Genomic DNA, 23,055 nt, shown 5'->3' with positions numbered 1-23,055 from the left:
TCAGTTCTTTTCATGCACACAGAAATCTTGAAGTATTATTTTAATGCACCAGTTCATCAGACCTGTTCCTCCTTCCTCCCTTTCAGACGACAAAAACAACCCAGAGCTGCTTTTTGAAACACTCACATATAACCAGCAATACGCTCCTAGATGTGTCCTTTTCCTTTTTCTGCTCTTTTCTGCACACAAATACAATGTCACAGCAATTTCCCTTGCTGTGAAAATAGTGCTACTCTCATATTAAAATTTTTTAGGGACTAAGTTATAATTTAGCTACTTTCTGCTAACAGCTGCCAAACAGCTGCTGAAGCCAAAAGGAAACATGCTCATTTTTGACAAGGCTGGAGGAGATTTTTCATAGACAGGGTGGAGCAGGTGCTTAAGATGAAAGAACTGGGGTCTGCTCTCCTGGACTCTGCCTGTGACAGGGCTTGTCCCACCTCCTCTGCAGCACTTTTGTCCTATGGATGTCATCTCTTCTGGGATATTCTGACTCACCAGGCTATCTAGTGCTCCAAATATCACAGATGGAGAATGCAAAGGGAAATATTCTGTGGGAAAAGCCCCATCTTGTTGCAGGAGGGGGGAATTTGTTGCCAGTGAAGCTGCTTTGAGCTGTCCTGCCTGTGTCTTCTGGTGGGGAATTGTGTTCTGCAACTTCACAGCCTCAAACCTACATCAGGTTTCTACAGGTAGCAGCAATTTAAAAACTCCTTCCCCTTCATGTCTTCAATAATAATAATGATATTTAACATAAAACATTAAATAGCATTTTATTTAACACATGTACCTACAGGATCCAGTAGTTAGAATCAATATTCTCTTTCTCCTGTTGAACACAGTTGACATTCTTAGGTGGAAAATATTTAGAGCTCCCAGGGGTATACATCAGCACTCTGTGGGAAGTCTAAGCAGTCCCAGCTGCTTTGTGCAAACTCCATCTGCTGGGAAGCAGGAATCTCTGTGGAGCCTTCAAGATAATCCCACTTCACTCCGAAAATACAAGGAAAAGCACGAGTTTTGGTCTTATGGTCTCTCACATTGCTGGGATCCACTCCTGCCATAAAGACAGAAATGAGCAGTCCTGATGTAATTCCAACAGTATCAATTTTATTTATAGGTAATCTAGTTTGTTCATTTATTTTCCCTATTTTTATAAACATAAAACAGTTTTGGTTGTGAAAGAGAACAAACACAATCCCTCGTGGAAGACAATAAATGTAATAAAATAAAACCGTTTGCAAGTAAATCATCCCTTGGTTGGATACTGTTTTATTTGCATCCTTGTGATATAAATCTTTGTCTTTCTATTCTGAAGAAAGATGATTTCATTCTCTCTTTTTCTCTCTTCCTCTTGTACACTCTCCATTAGTATCATCCAAATCCCTTACACTTCATTAGAGGCTCATTTTATTTATAATTAAGCAGTGATGCAGTCCTGTGTATTGTTGCATTTGAAGGATGCTCTCAATGTTGGAAAGCTGGAGATTCTGAGCAGGGTGCATTAAGGTTAATTACCCAGTAATTTCCAGTATAAAATACAGTTGCAGACGCTTTGATTTTCACTAATTGTGGCACTGAACAAAGTAAATAAGAATCTGCTTATATTTCAACACTGTGACCATGGGAAAAAAAAAATAATCTCTTTATGGCATTTATGATGTCCTTTCTTTCTCCTTGGCTTCAGTGGCACATGGGCAGCTTTCAGTGGGGAAGCATCCAGAGCACTGGAGTCTCACCATATTCATTTTATAATGATTTTCCTTTCTTAATACAATTCAGATGTCAAATGCAGAGCAGCTGACTTTTATTGCATTATAGGATATCAAAGGTATTATGCTACAGAGACAACATTAATAGGGTTTGATGTGTTGGAAAGGCAACTTTGAGGGTCTCAGGACAAAGTGGAAGGACATGAAGCCACGAGCACAAACAGAGAGTTAAAATCCTGAGCTCTGGGATCTTGCTCTCTCCTGAGACTGTAAAACAGTCTGTATTCCCAGGTGGGGAAAATCCCTGTAGCTTCAATGAAACCATGAATAACAGGCAGAACACTCAGTGTGAGAGGAGAGAGGTTGAATTGTTCCCATCAGGATGTGTGGCTCTCCCTGGAACTCGTGATCCCCGGGATGGATCACTCAGCCCTCACTCATGGTCACACTCCAAGATATTCTCAGCTCATGGAGCGTGCAGAGACAACATTTCCAACTCCCACTTCATGTCTTGCTGACAGCTTTTTTTAGTGATTCTCAGCTGAGTATAATCAGCTCTAAATAGGACAGCACAGAGCAGAGGGACTGGGAGAAAGCCTCTTCAGCAAAGACAAATATCTCCAAGGGAAAGGGTGATAACCTGTGGGCCTGGACCTATTCCTGCCTTATCTCCAGCAATAATAGGCAGTAATTCATGTTGTCAGGATAATTTTTTAGTATTTTACTCAGTCAGAAACAGATTTTTTTAAAAAAATTTTTTAAGCTGAAAGTATCATTTGGAGTTAAAATGTTCCATGTTATGCAGCAGCATAATTCCCTATCTATTAGTTCAAGTTGTTTTCCTTAATTCTCCCATCCTGAATTCCACCCCTTTGCATGGCACCAGAGCAAGGATTCTGTGCCTCTGATCCTCCAGTGAACACACCCCTCTGTGCAGGAGGCATTCATTCAAGTGTTTGGAAAGGGGCGTTTTGGTTTCTTAAAGATGCTTTATTTTTTTTTAGTTCTGTTGAGAAGCTGAGAAAGAAATTGGGATATTTTTGGCTGCCACAAATAGATGCATCTCACCTACTGTGGCAAGCTTGGAAATCTTTTCTATTAGGTGTGAACAGTGTGTGAAAGCATTAATTGCACTGAAGAAATATTAATGTTTTTAAGAATCAATTTTTAAGATCCTCAGCAGCTTTCCAGCCTTCTGTGCTCAGGCAAAAGCAGCACAGGGGAGCAGTGAGAAGCTGAGAAACCCCTCACCCCAGGAGACAACAGCCTTTACAGAGAGGATAAAAAGATCAGGCTTCAACATTTCATGCTGCAGATGGTCAAATGCTTCGCCTTCTCTTTCTTATCTTTCTTTTTTGGTGTTCAAAATCCATTCAGGAATTTTCCATTAAAGGTTTCTCAAAAGTTTCGCTCCAGAATGAAGCAGCCATTCTTCTTTCAGCTGCATTCCAGCCTAACAATTTGAAATAAAAACTTGGGTCTTATTCATTTCTTCCATAGGAAAATAGGAGTTATTTGGGGAACAGATTCCCATTGTCACTCCCAGTGTACAACATTTCTTAAATTCTTTTGAAGAAAGTTGTAACAAAGTGAAACCGGGAGAATGTAAAGATATTTTTCTCATTTTTGGCTTCTTCTACTGCAGGAATAACTTCATGGAAAGCAAGAAATAGATGAGAAATGGGGTGGATCAGAATGCATTCTTACTTGTTAATAATTTAAAATACTCTGAATGAAAGCACTTAACACACAGTTAGAGGACAGGTTTGGAGTTTTTTGGAGCTTCCTCGATTTAGACTTTTCCTGCAACATTTTCAAGGAGAATACTGAGAAAAGTGAGCAAGGAGGAGCTCTGAATTGTTCTTTGTTCATAGGCTCTTAAGTGTTTGTCATTCCCTCAAGATTGGAAAGAAGGAAAGAGGGAATATTTTAAAAGAATAGGAGAAGTAAATCCAAAGAAGCACAGAGATTGTAGAAAATAAAGCAAAAAAAAATTAAAGCACGCCACAAGAGAAAGCAACACATACACTTGGTCCAGCCTGGCCTGGCAGGAGCCACACTCCTCATCTCAATATTTTATTTATGCAGGGAGAAATGAGCCAGATTGCATAACCTAAATTACTCTGAGAAGTGTTTGTACACCCCACAAGCCCGTGAATACAAGAAATTGCAACTCAGGGTAAAGAGGTGAACATTAGGACCTGCTGATGAGCACATAAAAATAAACTTATACAATGGTATTTTACTTAAATAAAGAGCAATTAGAAAAAATAATCCATTATGTATATAGGGGGTCTTGAACACTGATAAAACCTTTGTTGCAGCACATAAGAAACCTTTCACTATTAAGGATCAAAACCACCTAATTCTTAAAGATTCATTCTAAACAAAATTGTTAAACAAAGGTGGATTTACTGAGGGGAGACCTTAACAAATCAGGCAGTCACTTCATCTTTAAAATACTATTGTTGCATCCAGTGTTGAAATGTGCAATCTTTATGTTTAAAGGGAAATCAATATCATTGATTAAACAAAATAAAAGCTGCTCAATAAGAAGCTATTGCTAAATCTGGCTGTTGGAAAAACCCATTGTTTTAAAATCTGATAAAAATCAAGGTGAGTTTCTTACAGCCAGACATGATGCTGAAAATGCACAATGAGTAAGAGGGAATTACACATTTTATCAAGAAAACATATGCCAGGAGTCTGAAAAAGCTTTTTACGTCCTTACTCCTTTCTCATGCAAAGAGCTCTGTGAGCAAAGCAATTCACTGGGGGCTTTTATATAAGTGTAACATTTTAATGGATTTTTTTTGCTCTTCCACAAGATGCATACAGCAGTCAATCAAATTAGTGTCATATCCTAATCACAACAGAATAGCCAGTTTAGTACAATTCTCGAAGGCACAGCCCTCAGATTTGGCTCTGTGTGTGTTCACAATATGGCAATCCAGCAATCCTTGCACCAAACACCTTCCACAGAGGAAGGAAATCCAGCTGTGCCATTTTTGCTGACAGAACTAAAGGGCTGTTTCTCAATTTTAGTAGCACTATTCCAGCCTAGTACTGAATTTCTGTTTTAATGGTTTTATCAGTCTTACGGAAGCTGACGTTGGATAATTAAACTGGCATCCAGATCGCCAGTGTAAATGCACAATGTTATATTTAAAGGCACAGAATAAAGTAAATTATGACTTAGGCTGACATAAACCAAAATTTTGTGTGCAAAGTAGTTATTCATAAATTTCTTTAAGGAGGTTCTTTGTTAAAGCCACACAGTTCCTTTAAAAAAAAAAAAAACACAACCTGTCTGTCAGAGATACTTCAATTATCTTTATTTTACATTGTTTTTCTTCTAGAAATAATAGTAAAGAAAGTTCTGGGAATGCTTTTATCTGAAGCAATAAACCTCTAGGATATTCAAGTATAATTAATTGCATTGCTTAAAAGTGAGGGTTTCTAGCAGAATATACAAGCCTTGACATTTTTTGTTATGCCTAAACTTGATTAGGCTTATGCCATAATTAAACATCTGGATTATATTTTCCTTCCATTCTTAAATTTTCATTAAAACTAGAATGAGGGAAACTTATAACAAAAGCTATACTTGAGTAAAAAGTGCTGACACATTCCAGGATTGAGGTATCTAAGAACTGAGATCATCATGTCATCAACACATTTCTTTCACGTTTGTCAGGAGAGCTGTTCACTTGAAATTTAAAAAAGGCAGTAAATGCTGCAGAAAGCAAGTCAGGCTTCTGCACTTTGAGAAGTCTTCTTTTGCAGCACAGTTAACACAATTTTCCTCTGAGTTCTAAAGCAATTCGATGTCATCAGGCAGCTGCAGGGACCGGCTGGGCACAGCTCAGAAGGGTCTCATCAGAGTTTCAGGGGGGAGCTTCTGTGTGACCAAACTTCTCTGCAGCTCAGGGAAGGTGAGACAGCACCACGTGAGAAAGCTGCAGCACAGCACACGGCAGTGTCTGTTCTGCCAGATGCTGCTGCTTCATAAAAGACAATAAGTTGGTTTATTTTTACCCAAATCGACACAGGCTGCGGCTTCGAACAGGGGGATGAATCCTAAAGACCTGATGCAGTAAACCCCTGGTGTGGGTGAGGACAGGGAGAAGAGGGGTGAGAACTTCAGCTTGTAACAAATTCCTTCCAAAGGACTCAGATTTCCAGATTCTCACTGGCTGGTATTTTTCAAACATCAGCTTGAAGATTTCCAGCAATCCGGATTTATAGGAGGTTTTTATAGGAACAACCTTGAGCTGCTCTTCATAAAGGTTTTTAGCAGCTTACCCAGAAATGTTATTTTTCCACTTTTAGTCCCCTATTTTGACCTTTAATCCACCTGTTTAGATCCAGGCTGCAGGCAGAGTATGATCCAACACTAAGATTTCTGTTAGCAGTAGGATATTTTTCCTATATCAGCACTGACTTTCCTTGTCACATGTGATCTCTCTCTGTTTACAGTCCTTATGGCATTTACAATCCCTCTCAAATAACAAAATGTCTATCCTATAAGTCAGCGGGATCATTCATAAGTTGCCTCAGCCTCAATTCCTTTCTCTCTGGCACGTGGTAGTTGTGGCTCTGCTGACTGAACTCAAGTTTGAATTAAAACAAGAACTCAAACCTATGGTTTGACTTTGGCCATCACTGAGCTGATGGAAATAGGGAAACAAGCCAGATTCCCAGATATATCCCATTTTCTGTAACTGCTTTCCTTCCTTGTACATCACACTCTTTGCTTTCTCCTACCCTTTATCCCCACTTCTTCCTCATTGTGTAGATCTGAAGGAGGGTGGCCTTAGTAAATAGGCTGAAAATTATCACACTAATGTGCTATTTATTTAAGATTGTGTTACCTGTGTCTACACAACACATCCAGAAAATCTTGGCAAAAGGGAGTGAGTAGGAGTTCATGAGAACAGTCAACAGGCTGTGAGGGGAATGCTGAGTTCATCACTGACTCTGTATATCTTTATTAACAGTCAGGACTAATTTTGTTCCTGTGCTTTCTTCGTGTGGGAGAATGAAGAATTATCAACTGAGTTCCTTGAAAACAGGCCTTTCTGAGTTGTGGTCACTTAGTAAATGCCTGAAGTATCCAAAAAGGACAAAGCAAACAGCTTTGTTGTCACCATGCAAGGAAGGGAAGTGCCAGTGCCCCTAGACAGGAATGTCCCATTAGGAGATAATTCTCTGTTTCCATGTTTCTAAGCCTGACTTCCATTGTGTAGGCTCTGCAGCCCTTCTCATTAAGTTCGTATCTATGATGCTGAAATGTCATCAAATCTAGGTTTGGAGATAGAATATACAGTTCAGCTCCAGATTGGAGATGAACTGAGTCTGTACAGGTTTTAGATCCAAATTCAGTAGCAAGTATCTCACACTCTTCCTGAGCAATTGCAGACACAGTGAATGAAAGGGTTTAAGTCAAAGCCTCTCAAAAGGGAGTGAGACAATTTTAACCATCTCCAGTGGAAAGTGGAAACAAGGCAGAGCTGGCCCAGTTCACAGGTCAGCAAGTTCAATTCTTGTGAGCCCCCCCTTGTATTTGCAAATGCATCCTGCATTTGAAAGGGTTGATCAGCTACTTTCATCTGCACTCCTCTTCTAAGGTTGTTTTACCTCTAAACTGAAAATTCACACTGAAACAAGCTCAAGTCCCAGCATGAAATATGTATGATTTTCTCCCATAATTTCTGTAGAAGTAATTCCATTTTACATTTGGATGTGACTTTTACTAAAATCTCCGGGATGAATGAGAACTCTGTGTGTTGAGTTCAGTTCCCCCATCATTAGAAATCTGAAATTCAAGACTGCAACTTAGAACTCTCTTCTCACATCACTCTGCAATTCATACCACTTTTTGAAGGGAGTTTCATATATCAGGTAAGAACTTTGTATTTTAAGGATCTGTTGGACACACATTATCATCTGTTGAGTAGCTCAGCTCTGGCCAGACCATTGCAATAAGCATTAGGTTTTCTTATTTTTGTGTGCTTGAGGCTGTATTAGGAAAAAAAAAAAAAAAAAGGAATGGTAGCAGAGGGTCTTGTCACCTCATAAACACTCTTTAGCTCTCTGTATTTTGAATCCCAGACTCTACAGTCAGTTGTGCTCCTTTCACAGACAAAAATTCCCCAAGGCTTGCAAATTAAGTCCTCAAGGTGAGTGTGAGTGTGTCCCTCTGGGCTCAGCTTGAGCCTTTTCCAGTTCCCCCTTTGTAGCCACCAGTCCCCAAATTGATGGGCTGAACTAGACCCAGGTTTTAAGCACTTTGAGCCCTGACCCTCACTTAGTGCATTAATGCATTTATGTGGCTCACAGGTATTTCTTCAGCCTACAGAAACACAGTAATGAGCACAGAGCTCAGGAAAACTGTGCTAAAGTGCACTGTTGGAATCTGTAATATTTCTGTTAAATAGCAGCTGGAAAAGAGCTGGGAGCAAAGAAACATCCCTGTGCTGTCTGGTGCTCACTTCCTCTGTGACCAATTCCAAAAATCTCCAGTTTCAAAGTGGAAAAAAATACACTGTTGGTGTGTTATATTTTGTGTTGCCTTTGAGCACCTTACTCAGTTTTTAAAGGGTGGGAGTTATTTCACTCCCTCTCCTACAGCTGTTAGATTTGAATTTAGAGTCTTGCCTTAAATAAAGAGATTTAATGCTGTTACTTTTAAGGTCCTCAGTTTTTGTAACTAACCAGGATCTCCAGCCTCCTCCCACTGAAAATTCATGTTGCAGGTGAATTAAAAGCAGTCATATGGCCAATACTGAAAGCTTTTCTGTTTTAACCACAGCTACTGCTTTAACCACATTTTAATGACAGTATTGTGTCACCTGGGAGCTCATTGCCACATAGATTAATCTTGCTGTAACCAGTTCCTAGTAGTGTAGTCATATTCTGCAGTATTACAACTTCACTCAAACTAATATTTCTGAGTCTAAGGGAGAGCTCCTTATCTCTTGGCAAAGAAAGAATGGGTATCTAGAAACGCATAAATACATAAATAATCCAGTTCCTAACCATTTCAAAGATGAATACTAACCACTCTCCTCAATCTGTGTAGACAACATCAGAGGAAATGCCAAAGGGAATGTGAGTATTTCTAATGCCAGTATGAATTTTGAGAAAGCATCTTTAATACATTAAAGGGTAATATATTTTGTAACCCACTCCATGCTGGCACTTCTGCTCTTGGTTATTCGAGGAACTAAAAATACATGAAATGTAAGAGATGATAAACAAGTTTAAATTTCCAAAACCTATATAATGACTCAGATGTATGAAATCTATTGTGTCTCTCTCTGTAAAATACAGGACTAGACTGGGGGAAGGACTGAATTGCAGCCTCCCACTCTTGCAGAGTCCAGTCAATCCCAGTAGGTGTGTGACAACACTCTGCTTCATCACTTGCATCATGTTCCATCAACAAAAGGTATTAAAAATATGCAGGAACATCCACCAGGATCAAACCCAAATCTTAGACCACCTAGACACAGGTTTGTTCAGGAGCATCCAAAGTGATTTAGGAGCATCCCAGGAGAAGACTCCAGTTCTGATACATCCAAGAGACCAAGTGCTTTGGAAAAAAATCTCACTATAGTTTTCTTGGAAACTGAAAGAGGCCTCAAGGTAAAGCAAATACAAAATCACTGGGGCCCATCTTGCCACTGGGTGGGCAATGAGGAGTACCCCAAAATAAGAGTGGGAGGTGGGGGCTGTAGCACAGCGATTAAAGCAACATCTGCTCCCATAACCCTACCTGGGCTAATGGAGGGGGGGGGGATGTGTTTCTAATATTTATTATCTTGTCATATCCCTTCCTTTGCCAGAAAACAGATTTATCTATTTATTTATGAATACTAATGTGGCTCATTCTGATTTTGTCCTTGTCTGAAGGTGCCCAAATCCACCCACAGTGTTCCAGTTCAGTTGGAGCCTCCTGGAAGAGGTGAGGAGATTTCATCTGCGAGAGATGCCCTGGGTTTAGCACAGCAAGAGGAATTTGCTTGGCCTCCTGCACGTCAAATTCCTTTTGAAAGCGTTTAAAATCTCTTCTGTTGGTGCAACAAAGAACTCAGCAGATGCATAACTTCAGACATGGAAGCAAGTGCAGCAAAATCCATGAAATCGCCTCAGATTTGGGCATTAAACATGTGCTTAACTGTCTGCTGGATCTTGTCCTGCTTGCATGTGTAGTGATTATGTAAAGACTCTTCAGGGTCTGACTTAGAGTTATAAATGGCTTTGAGATCTTTTTTAGAGTCTTTATTTTGCCAGTACCAGAAAGATTATGATCCTCCACAATTTCTCCAGTAGGTGGTTTGTCCTTCACCATTCAAGGTGTCAATAATGCCTATACTTTTCAAGCTAATTTAAGTTGGATTTGGGATGTCATCAGTTTAAATCTCACTCCAAAATTCAATCAATGTTTATTCAGCTTCCAAACGTGCTAAATTGTTCAGATATTTTAAGACTCTTCTTTTTTAAGGCTTCTGAGAGAAATTCTACATTTATTTAATAAAGCAGCCAGGATTTACTACACTAGTGCTGGTAAGCACTTTTTACTTTCCTCAAGATATATTAGAGTTGACTGTATACTTTTTTTGCTACAACTGCACAAGTTTACAAGTCACAATTGAATTACCAAACTGAGGAAAAGAAAGATTATTCCTGTGGGTGCAATGCAGGTTGCAGACTTGTTTTCTCTTAAAGAAGGGTTTAAAGAATTAGCAATAAATGTTATTAACTGCAGCTAGAAAATGATGCTGACTTATTCCTTTGTGGGGACCCTAAGGGGCATCATGAAAACCAAATTCCTTAGCTGAGCTTTCCAGAACAAAACGGGGGGTGGGGGGGGGGGAATCTAACAATGCCTTTTGAACACCTTCAACTCAGATTTACTATAGAGAAAAAAACCAAGCTTATAGTCATCTGTGGCTTGCCCCTAAAATTGCGCAACTGCAGTGCTTAAACAGTTATTGATTTATTTACTGCTTAAAGTGTCACTCAGAATGTGTGAGGTGAGGATGTTTCCATTGACCATCACCCAAAACGGGCAGGTAGTTCACCCACTTTCAGCAGAAAGCTCCAACAGCTCAGAGGAGCACCAGGAGAGGCTGGTTTTTATTTCATATCGTGCTGGAGCGATTGCTCCACTCATCTGGATGGACATCACTGCTCTGCAGATTTTCTCTTGGCAATTACCACCAAATAACCCACTGGCTTTAGGGGTACATTTGGGGTCTGGAAGATGCAAAACCAGAGCAAAGCAGAAACTTTGACCTGACTCTTCCATGCCTCAGTTGAGCAGACCTAACTGCAGGCAGTATCATGGTATTCTGAGAGGTTCTTCAAAAGGCTTTTTGGATGTTATTTTTGCAAGTTTTGCAGGTGCTGTTGCACACTAGGCTTTGTGGAGTTTTTTTCCTTCATCTGAAAAAAAAAACAATATTGTGAGACATCATCTTTTTTTGTCTCCATAAAATGTACTTGCTACATTTTGTCCAGCTCTACTGAGCAGCCTTTTATCTTGAAACACTTGGATCACTTGCTCAGCAAAATCTCTCATCTCAGGGTGGGTTGCTGACAAATCATCAAGTTTAGAAATGCTCACAATTGGCATCCTGCATGTCATCCTTACTGGAAACCCCATTTAAAACAAGTCTGTGCCTTAGCCAGGACTGACAATGATAAGCACAAGAGAACCCCCACAGCCTTTTCCACCAGATGTACGGGCATAATATTAATATGATTAATAAAAAGTAGGGACTTGTCTGCAGCCTGCAAGTCAGAATGCATCTAATGCAATCAATATTAGCTTTTTGCTAATATTAATTGAGTCCCAAGGATTTCCTGGTTCAGAATGGTTTTGAGTAAAGTTTTCCAACCTGCAGTAGGTGGGAGCCTTGTGAAGGCTGCTGCTCAGATGCTTTGGAGGCTCTGGAGGAATTCCACTGAGCCCTGTTGTCCCAGCAAAATGCTCCAACACTGGCACTAACTTACCTCTCATAAAAATGCTGCCCTGCAGCTGCTCCTACTCCTGGGTAGTGGGAAAAGGTGGAATAACGAGCTCTTTCTCTGTTATATTGAGCTTCCAAGCTGGTTTGAAGAGACGTGGCAGAGAGGCCAGAATCAATTTTGCTTCATTATATTTAGTTGTGTAGTAGGGCACAGACATATCTTTATTTTAATTCATTTTGCTACTTAATTGCATGGCTTCAACTTCAGAGAAATGTAGCCTTGCTGTAGACCTTTTTTTTAACATTTATTTTCAGTCAGTGTTAAAGACGGTCCTTGTTCGAGAATCCACATGTTCACTGCAAATAGACCTTTACAAAGAAAGGGACAAAATAATCCCCCCAAATATTGGTTTTTAAATTGAGTGGAACTCCAGGACAACCAACAGCCTGTCTGGCTGCCACAGACTGCTCAGACTCCTACAACTCCACCTGGGTCAATACAGACCCTCCACCTGGGCAGGTCTTGTCTCTGGTGACTCTGCCCAGGTGCCGTGGAGATCTCCCTCCTCCCAGCATTAGGACTATACAGCACCACTAAAACTCCTCACTCAGGGTTTAGGACACAGTGTTTTCCTTCTGTCAGCAGCAATTCCAACATATCCACACTCACAGCTGGTTTTCAGGTGTGTCAATGTTCATCTGCACGTTTGCCCTTGGCACCGAAATGCCCCAGGGATGAGGGACCTGCTGTGCAGGAGTAAATCCAGGCACAGACACACACATAAAGCTGTTTTATTTGAGCATCTCCAGTGCTCTGCACTACACCTCTACATCCAGTTTCCTCCAGCAGGACCAAAAGCTATCAGATGACAAATAGTGGCTGTAGTGGGACAGGTCAGGATCATGCACTATAGAAAAGTATTACATGTATAAGCAGAACATATTTAGGTATTTCACTGAACTGGATGCTGGGTCAGGAACGTATTTAGGCTAATTTTGTTGTTTTACCCTCCTCTCCTCTTTGTGTTTTCCCCCCACATCAGATACCAGCAAAAAAACCCCACCCCAAACAACCTCCAATCCCTCTTCGGAAATGAACTTTTCTTAGACCATTCCTGATCACTTTTTTCCTTTGCAGCCAAGCAGAACCACGAGACAGAATGGAAATGGGGGGGAGGGGGAGGGAGGAATAAAAAAAGGAAAAGAGCCTGTTAAACATGATGCAACTGGCTCTTCCTTTCCCCCAAACTGTGAAGATTAAAATAGTGATCACTTCCATCAAACTCCTCAGATCACAGCTCTCACTAAACAGACTATTCAAGCCACTTCCCCATTATTCTCATCATCAGTTATATAACAGTGACTGATTTTATCACTATTCTTTGTATGCATTCTCTTTAGTGCTTCAGGGTAGGACAGAGGTTTTTTCCCCCCCTCCTCATTCCTAAGCAGCAACAGATAAAGAACTTTAGCTCAGTGTCTAAGACAATTTCTTTTCTCAAAGGAGCCTTTTCTGGCTGGCCAGCAAGAGCACAAAAAATATGTTGTTGTGGCATGTGCCAGCCAGTAAATTCTGTCACTGGGGATCTTCACTTATTTACACTGAGTCAGCTGGTTAATGTTGTCTTTAGAATACAAAGAGTTTGAATATTATAAAGACTTCTTACAATATGAAGAGCAATGAATTGTTAAGGTTTCCAACTCAGAATCCCTTCTCAAAGGAGCAGAACATTTATGTGTCTCTGTGCTTCAGCCCATATTTCATGTTAATGGTTTGGCTTCCTGGTTGTGGTTATGAACAAACAGCTTCTTGCATTTCTCTCTCTAAAACCTGTTTGTAAATGTACTGTATGAGCAGATGTTTTGCTTTAGAGGCTTAAATAAAAAAATTTTAAAAAAAGTAGCGTTAATTGTGAAATTCTTGGAGCATTTAAAACTGTTCCATTGCATTCATCTTTCTAGGAATATTATTTAAATATAATATGAAAGAGGAAATACACCAGAATGCCATTTACTCCAAAACTGTAATTTGTTTTTTAAAAATGCCTCATATCAGAAAAAAGATTGATCCAGCAAAGTGAACAGAGCTAATCACTAGTACTGGATGTGTTGACACTCTGAGAATTGTCATTTCCCAAACCCTCTCTCCATTTTCTCAGTAGTAACACCAAGGTTTCAATACTTACTCTGCCATGACCTGGCCAAAGTAATTTAATTAACATTCAGAAAATGTTCAGATACTACTAGAAAATGATATAACACTAAACAAATATGAAATGTTGCCTAAAAAAAAAAAAAAAAAAAGAGGATTTTTTCCTTTCCCTATGTTTCAAAGCTACTTTTTCCTTTTTATGTAGAGACAAAAGAGCTTGTGAAAATTTCAAAGCTACCTCAGTGCCTTTTCCAAAAACACTTCTGCTCCCAGGCTCTTTTGAACAGGATTTTTTTGGGCTCTGCAGGCATTTGCCATGTGCATCCTAAACTCTTCACAGCCCACAGGATTCCAGAGAACAGAGCAGGTTTCTGCACTGGGTGAACCCGGGAGGACAGGGAGACCCAGCTCTACCAACAGCGTTTACATCACTCAGGAGTGAAAGAAAGGAAAACAGAGAGGGTTTTTTCCCTTAGTTTTACAATAAAATAGGGATAAAATATAAATAAAACTGATAAAAAATTAAAGAGATCACAGATAACAACAATATATCTGTTGTTTTAACAAAGTAATTTCTTTCTTTTGTCCTTACCGCATGTGGCTAAAAGGTTTTCTTGCACAGTCAACCTTTGGAAGCTACAAAGTTCACTGCAAAGTGGATTTATGCTCAAGGCTGTAAGTGTAGATCCTCAGCACATTCTGCAGCAGGGAGACACACAGAGGGAGGAATTCTGCCCTCACCAACACCAGTAGGGCTGGATCATGGAACTGAACAAGATCAGAAAAGCAGCTCTAACCTTTACAGTGCAGCTGAGAGCAGGTTTTAGTCCTTTAAAAAAAAAAAAAAAAATCAAACTTCTAATCTTAAATACCTTTTGAAATGTGAAGTGTCTCCTGAGCTGTTGCTGCTGAACAGGAAAACTGCTGTAAAAGTAACATGGGAAGGCAGAGGGGAAAAACAAAGGAATGAGGAGAGAGAAGACAAATGGGATTTTCCAGACCTGGCTTATCCCTCTTTTCTGGGAGCAGCTCCTCCTGACATAACTCTGGGGCAACACAATAAAAAGCAGTGCAAGATCTGCAGAGTAGCTCAAAACGTGATCTAAACCCCACAGTTTGTTCTTATTTAAACATTTACAGGTGAGCTGAGAGCCCTGCCCATCCCCAGGGCCACCTCTGAGTGCTCAGCACTGTGTGCCAATGACAGGAGCTGCTTTCCAGGGACTCCAATGAAATTTCTCCTTAAACTGGCAAAATAGTGATTTTAGAAGCTGATGGCAAAAATTTAGGATATTTCCATCAAAATGTAGCTCCTTAATTGAATAACTTCCAAGCCTCTCTAGCTAAAGTTTAAGTAACTGTTGAGGACTGAAGGAACCACAAACGTTTTGCCAAGGGGAAATCACCACTATATTAAAGCAGTTTAGGCTATTGCTGAACACTGAAGGCAGCTTTTAAAGATCACATGTTTACAAATTAAAGAAGTTAGATACACTTGAACATTCTGAAAGTATACTGACACCTTTAATGCCATTTTTCTTCTGTCCGTGTAGCAACATGTCTTTTACATTACATATATTTCAATGGGTGAGACTTCAGATTTTACCAATCTTATACAAAATATTGATGTTCCCCTCTGAAATAAACTCTTATGACAAATAACCTCTTTATAACATCATGCATACTATGTGCTGCAATCCCAGGGGGTTAGATATACATATATATATATTTATACAGACATTTTGGGCTACAGCAGTAACACATTTTGATTGGTCATAATAACTTTTTTATATTTTTCAGCCATGTAAATCATTCATCATCATTCATGGACATGTATTTGCACTTCCTCCCAAACTACAGTGCTCAGTATTGTGTCTAAAAAATCACCTCCTCATCTGACTTATCTCATAGATGGGAAATATTCCCACCTACCCTCCTGAAATGGCCCAAAAAATCCTGTATGTTGGGTGCTGAATGATAAGGAGTTTGGGCACAATCTTGTGCCACTGATTCCCTGGTGTTTTAATCAGGAGCATCAACCAACCAACTTTAAACCAACCAACTGACTTTAAGTCAATTAAATATCCATTTACAGCAGTTAGACCAACATGCACCTGACACTGCACTTGACTAACAAGTGAACAAATTGGAACCAGGTCACCTAAAGCAGCAAATCCCAGCCTAAACTGCCTCTTAGGAAGGTCCCAGTTGCTGCAGGTGCTTCCATCCAGAAACATTTTCAAGTACACAGTATTTTTTAATTTAAAACCATTTCCTTCATGGTATGCAAGGCACAAAGATCCACCAATTCAATGTCTATTTTGGGCACGAGGGATGAAGGTTTAATTAGCAGCTCCTGTGAAAATCAGTTTATTTAATATTCAATTTGATGGCAGTGGAGTTTCATGCTGATGGTAAAAACCTAAAGCACAGGTTTCATCCAAAACCCTTTGGAATCAATGTGATTCTTAACACTAACTTCAGTGAGGTCAGGATTTCTGCCTAAATATTTTTTTTTTTTTTTTAATAAAATGCATAGGTTATTTCTAGATCCCTCTGGTTACCTCTAGGATTCTGCCAGACTAACTTATGGCAATTTTCCTGCCTCCTGGGATAGTTTCTGAGAATCCCAAAAGATTACATTCTGCATATAATAATTATATCCAATAAAAAAATAGCATAAAGCAACGTCCAAAATCCAAAGGTCAAAAATTCAGCTAACATATATTAATCTTTATTATGTAACAATGATATAATAAATAACTTTATGAATTCATGTGACCCGTACAAAAAGCTGAAAAGCTTCTGTACCAAATTAGGTACCAGCTATTTGGATTTAATATTTGTTAAACATATGATCTAAAATTATATACAGTTGTGGAGTTAAGGCAAAACCAGATGATACCTTTAACACAACAGAAGGTTTGAAAAATACACATAAAATACAAACAAGGGGGATCTCGTCTCCAGCTAACAAAGTGGTTGTGGCTAAGGAAGGAATCCCTTAGGATTTTAATAAAACAGTTTTTATCATTCATGTTAATTAAAATTGAAGAACAAGTGTGATTCTTCCTGCAGGGCAAAGCTGTTTTGCAAAGTTGTGCCTGAATGATCACCTTTAACCTCAGTAAGTTTCGTCTTAATGGTTATAAACTGCTATTCTTTTTAGAAATCAGCACGTGGAAAAAAGGAATATCTTTCATAACCGACTAAAATACATCCACGACCCTTTAGTTTATGTGGGCTACACTTGATGTGAGCAGTGACAGAGCTTAAACACCTGGGTGAACCATCCAACACACAACACTCAGAGGAGAATTAAAGTCAACCACTTATCAATGATAATTACCTCTCTCAAGACAATGGAATAGATCATGGCAGTAAAGTCCCAGTGACAAAAACATGTATGACCTATATATCAATATACAGTTCTTTGGCAGCAACACACTAACTCTTGATTGAAGTCTGAACTCAAACTCTCCTACATTAAAGACCTGGTTGCCAGTCTGTTCATAATTAAAGAAAATCCGCTTCTCCCATGAATCCAGTAAGTCCAGAAAATGTGATTGGAATAAATCTTGCAGGCAGCTTTAGACTGTAACTTTAAGCATAGATATTTATTGTCTGCTTTAGTCTCAGTCCAAATACATTGTATTTAAACACACAAAATTCTGCGAAACTTGCGAGTAGTTCAGATGGGGCCAAAATCCACAGGGAGAATCCATATTCACCCATGAAAAACCAATAACAAAACATCAATCCCATGATGATAAAATGATCTTCATGTAACAGAGGCAACGATGAGTCCACACCTGGATGAATGTCACAGGAAAATTGACTTTACAGGGGAAAGACCAGAAAGCCAGAAAACGTAGAATACTGCCATCCACCGACCAGATTACCTTTCTCCAGTTTCAGGTAAACCTTATCCTCCTTGTCCAGATAGAGCAGGACTCCATTAGTGGCAGCTTCACGTGTGACATCCTTGTCCCCAGCAAAAGCAGAAATGACTGGCTTTCCATTCAGCATCAAATTAACCTGCAAGAGAACAACCACTGAAAAGCTCCAATTAACAGCAAAACTCCAAGAACTACCCCTGAATATTAACTGTAGAGTAAGAGCCCTGCTAAGGTCCCAGTCTTCACTGGGTTTTGGGTTGTTTAAAACTAATAATTACATTTAATTGGTGTGTACAAGTGCATCGGCGTTCCATGGGCCGGACTTGCAGCTGAGGGAGGTATCACCTCAGTTTGTGTCACTTTGCCTACATCAGGGGTTATTTAGTCACTCAGGAGCAAACAAAGAAGACATTTTCAAGAAACTTGGGCACCCAGAGATGTGATACAGGCACCTAATGAGGTGTCAGAGGCACCACAGTGGGCTGGGAGCTCACACTTCACTGGCAGTGAAATCTTTGTCCCTCCCGTCACTGCTGGCAGCTTAGTTTTAAAGTCTAGAACCAATCTTTAGCTTTATAAGCCATGGTACTGGCTCCAATTTTCTGTAAAACCCTTCTGAAAGTCAGCACAGCCTCTGCTCTATGAAAGCAGCATCACAGACACTCTGCAAACAAGGATGGGCAGGGCTGAGGGAATGGACAAATCCAGGCATTTTTTATTTCCCCCATGGCAAACTATGAGCTCTGCGTTTTCTTCTTAAACAGCTCTAAAGCAGTCTCACAGGGGTGAACTGTGAAATGCTCATTCATATGGAGTGTACTGGCCTTGCATGTGCTCCCATTAATTTTAATGGGAGTCACCACGGAATAAATCACTGCTCAGCAGAAGCCAGGGCTGCAGAATCTGGCCCTTATTTGGGATTCACCTATCTGGGAAATCCACTTAATCAGATGTCCCTAGGGAACAAATTGCAGTTTGATGATATTTAATGGCACTAACAGATGTTCCAGGAGCACAGTAATATCACTTGTGTAGGAAGCCTGCAGGTGATTTAGTGGTGTTTAAAGTCTGCGTGAGGCTCAAGCCAGTTTGTTCCACTGCAAAGGTTTCTGGTTCTCCTTCCTAGGTATCAAACATGCAGAAAAAAGGCATCAAGGGTTTGGTTCTCATTGCTTGGGTTTGATTTATCCCACTCCTTCTGTACCATCTCTCTAGGTTGGGGTCCCCTGCAGAGCATCTCACAGCAATTTTAATCACAGCAGAAGACACATCACAGGTTTGCACCCGATGGTCCCACATTAGCTGTGCTGAAACTTCCATTACTTCAGAAACTCCTGATGTATTAAATATTTCAGGCCATGTCACAGGTTGTAACATTCCCTGTCACCAGCCCCAAACTCCCAGGTTTGAGTCCTGGTATGTGAAACACCAGCCTGTGTTGGACTTCCAGAAACCAAGCCTTGGCATCTTCCTTGGCAATATGCATTTTAAATCCAATGAAGTGGCTGGAATACAGTTATTCAAGGCCATTTCAACCTTCAGCACTTAAGAGAATGAAAAGAACAAAGTTGGGGAACATTAAACAGCTTACAAGCTCATTATAGAGATTTTCACTAGGTCAGTATTTCACTTAAGGCTTTTACCATTGCCCTGAAGGGAGTTGGGATTTCCCACTGTAAACTGAAGGAGAATTTCACCAGGGATGTGACTGTGTCCTCCACCAGCTCTCTGCCATCCTCACCATTTACACTTTTCCCAGAAGCCAGAGCTGCCACAAAGCAATGTCTGACCACTCCTCCTGCAGAAATCCCTTTCATCTCAGCCTTGAGATGAAAGGGATTTCTGCACACTGAAAATCATATCCACACTGAAAATCATATCCAGGATTAGATATGATTGCACATATCCACTGAAAATCATATCCAGGAGCAAGACAGAGCAGGGAAGAGCATCAGATACTTCTCTGAATCTGGTGGTCTCATGAGTGGAAACAAAGGAAGCCACAGATTTTACTCTAGATCTAGAAAGCCAGGATGTATGTAACAGAAAATGCGGGACCTGGCATGAAGATTAGGGAATGCCCTTTAAGGAATTTGCTGTTGGCTCAGCAAAGGGATATTCAGGAACTCAGAGGCTTTTCCTCTAAGCTAGTACATATTTATATTTAATTAGCAGTTCACTTGCTATTAAGCTACAGAAGATAGTAGAAAATTACTCCTTTTTTTCTAATATATGACACTTTTTTTTACACTATATGGTGGAGGGGGAGGGAAAAAAAAGAAAGGTTAAACTGCCATAAATGTTCCTTAGAAGACATCCCTATAGAGATACAGCATGTTGGTGTGGTTACAGAATAAGTAGACCATGCAGACTAATCTTGGCCCACAGCAGACTGAGGGCATAACCTGGCATCAGCCAGGTCAAAATGTTACAAAAATAGTCAAATCTGGTGTGAATCCCCAGAATTCCTGTGTTCCAGACAGTTTAACCTGTAGGAAAATATGACTCTTCAATAGTATTTATGCAATTAAGTGAAATTCAGAGCTCTCTTTTGCTCTTGGATCATTTATTCTATTGAATTTTTTGTATCACTCCAGTTTTAGGAGACAGAAGTGAAACTGTGGCAGTTTATCTGAGGTGAGGATCCTGGATCATCTCAGCTATTCAGTTTAAATTAATTCAGCCTGCTGCTAGGAAGTCCACACCACAGGTTGCTGTAAACTAAGCAATTTTTCCTTGGAAGAGTGTTAAATACTCCTGTGTTCAGTCAAGACCCCATTCCAAACAAACAATTTAGGTAAAAGATTTTACAATCATACTTGATTGACGTACCTGAATTGTTTGACTCTGGTAGACTTTAATTACGTGAAAATTGAAACTGTAAATTCCTTTTCTTGGTGCTACAAAGACAGACTCCAATGTGAAAAAATTGCCCACGTTTACTAGGATCTACAAACAGAAAAACAGAGCATGGGAATTAGTACTGGGATGGAGTGCTAAATAAAAACACAGATTATAACTTTAGAAACCATTCACCCATGGAAAATTTTTAATCTACATCTAAGCTGGTTTATTCATGTTCTCTCAATTAAGCTGGAATAGCTCATACTATGGATATTTAGTCGTATTTATAGTACAACTCTACTACAAACAAACCATGGTGGAAATTGTTTCCTACTTTGCTACTGTGTCATACCTTCAAGTCCTTTCTTCTATACATGTTCAGAGGAGATTAAGAAAAAGCATTTTTGTTCATTGTTCCCCAAAAATGTAATCAAAACACTAATTCTGGGAGTGGCAAATGGTTTTAAAAAGCAACGGTCAAGCCAACACTGTCTTCCTTCAAATGCCAAGCTGTGAGGAAGGATATATATGAATGAAATAGTTCATTTCCCAGTTTACAGCCAGAAATACGTGGCACATCCCAGCAGAAACTGGCTGTGGGCTTTTCCTGCTTCGGTTGTTTTTGTAAGCACTAATAATAATTTGGGTTTGATCAGAGACAAGTAACAGAGGGGAACATATTAAATGAGTGCCTCACCCATATGCTGCCCATCTTCTCTAATGACTAAATTGTGCTTTCTTTCTGCTTAGTTATGCTTTATTTTTGCTTGGTATTTTCAGGCTCCTTTATGCCAGGCATAGCCCTAGAAAGCCACTAGGAATGTCCGTGGAGTTATGACCCTTTCACACTCCCACCATTAGGCTGTGTGACATATCTTCCTCCAACTGTCACGACAATTTATTGCTCATTACAACAGGGAAGAAGAATAACCACCAGTCTCGATTACTTTGGACCTGCCTCGGGACGGGAGCCGGTGTTGAAACGCGTGCTGGCACCTGCCGTTAATACTAGTGCTGAGCTGAGCGGGGCTGTGCCGTGAACCTGGGAGTGTTCTGGGAAAATTTAAGGATTTTCCCTTGAAATTCCTTCTTCTTTCCCCTCTCAAAGGGTGAACAAACTGTCTAAAACCTACACACCTGAGAATTCCCTGCCCCCAAGCCCCCCTGGGGCCGCGTCCCCCAGCCAGTGCCCCCCGAGCGCTGCTGCCGCGGCATCTCCCGGTGCTCGGTCCCCTCGTCACCCCGGGAACTTACTGGCTTCTATCCGACAGGTGCCAGGGGGCTGCAGGTGCGGAGGGGTCGGTACCACCCCCCCCCCTATATCCTCCCCATCCCCGGGGGGCAACCGGGGCACTGCTGCAGCCCCTCCAGCTCCCCCCTGCCCGGCTCCTTGTCCCCGCAGCCGCCCCTGCACCCCAACTTTGTGCGGGAATTTAGGGAAGCGGCGGCACCTGTTGAGGTTCGCGGGGGAGGCACCGGCCCCGCGGGGATCCCCCGGGGCGGCCGCCGCTCACCTGGTCGAAGTAGATGATGCGCGTCTTGTTGCTCATCTCGGAGGGCTCGTGGTTGGTGCTCCGCACGGCCGAGAAGGCGACCTTGGAGTTGGCGGCGCGCACGGAGATGCCCAGCGGGGACGAGGACGAGCCCTTGGGGTCGGTGGTCGGGTTGGAGTCGCAGACCACCAGGCACTTGCCCTCCAGCACGATGGGCTCCGTGTCGTTCTGCGCCCATGCGGCGGGGCCGCCCAGCGCCAGGGCGAGCAGGAGGGCGGGCAGCAGCCGCCAGCCCATGGTCCGCACCCGCGGCCGCCCGCGCCGCCGCTCCGCGCCCCGCTCCGGCCACCGCGCCCGGCACCGCGCCCGGCACCGCACCGCGCACGCCGCGCTCAAAGTCTTCTCTCCGCCGCCTTCTCCCCTCCGTCTCTTTTCTCCTCTCCCGCTCTTGGCCTCCTCCTCCCCCCGCCACCACTTTGTGCCGTTCTTTCTTTTTTTTTTTTTTTCTTCCTTCTTTTTTTTTTTTTTTTTCTTCTTCTCGTCTTTTTTCTCTTCCCGGGTCCTTTCGCGAGCTCTTTTAAAACACGCTGCAAAAAGCTGCCGGACAAAACACACGCTGGCCGGGGCCCCCTTTCCAGATCAGAAAAGAGAGTGAGAAAGGGGAGTGGGGAAAACAAAAGCCCTCAGGTGAACTACTGATGAGAGAGAGAAACGAGAGGTCGTGAAGAAATAAAGCCATTTGGCGTTGCCATGATCGCCGCTGCTAGGCTCTCTCTCTCCTTCTAGCTGGAGATCCAGGATGCTCGGAGTGGTGGAGCGGAGAGGTGGTAGCTCACCCCAAAGCTGCCAGATCCTGTCTCTGATAGCACTGACAGGATGCTGCAGACTCCACTTCTCTCTCTCTCTCTCTCTCTCTCTCTCTTCCCCCGCTCTCTCTGCCACAAATTCCACCCTCCTTCTTCCAGCAGTTATGTC

General features: G+C 41.3%; 1 protein-coding gene across 1 annotated transcript; it reads right to left on the bottom strand.

Annotated features, from left to right (window-relative positions):
* Window positions 1–16,558: 16,558 nt before the first annotated feature.
* Window positions 16,559–22,478, bottom strand: CBLN4 (cerebellin 4 precursor). The gene is made up of 3 exons (XM_027881301.1): window positions 22,102–22,478; window positions 20,576–20,692; window positions 16,559–17,882 (listed from the first exon to the last, which is right to left on the bottom strand). The coding sequence occupies exons 1-3, from the start codon at window positions 22,375–22,377 to the stop codon at window positions 17,685–17,687; spliced, it is 591 nt and encodes a 196-aa protein (XP_027737102.1). The 5' UTR covers window positions 22,378–22,478; the 3' UTR covers window positions 16,559–17,684.
* Between the last annotated feature and the right edge of the window lie 577 nt (window positions 22,479–23,055).

The sequence above is a fragment of the Empidonax traillii genome, unplaced genomic scaffold, assembly GCF_003031625.1.
Source record: "Empidonax traillii isolate 1590-97213 ecotype Southwest subspecies unplaced genomic scaffold, ASM303162v1 scaffold86:size2944007, whole genome shotgun sequence".
Taxonomy (NCBI): domain Eukaryota; kingdom Metazoa; phylum Chordata; class Aves; order Passeriformes; family Tyrannidae; genus Empidonax; species Empidonax traillii.
Note: the sequence above shows the minus strand (reverse complement) of the source record. Positions and strands in the feature narration are given on the sequence as shown.

Coding starts and splice junctions, on each gene's coding strand:
- CBLN4 (XM_027881301.1), bottom strand. CDS start 22,377: ATGGGCTGGCGGCTGCTGCCCGCCCTCCTGCTCGCCCTGGCGCTGGGC. Junction 20,693..22,101: donor GCATCATCTACTTCGACCAG/GTGAGCGGCGGC, acceptor TTCTGTTTGTAG/ATCCTAGTAAACGTGGGCAA. Junction 17,883..20,575: donor ACCAGAGTCAAACAATTCAG/GTACGTCAATCA, acceptor GTTCTCTTGCAG/GTTAATTTGATGCTGAATGG.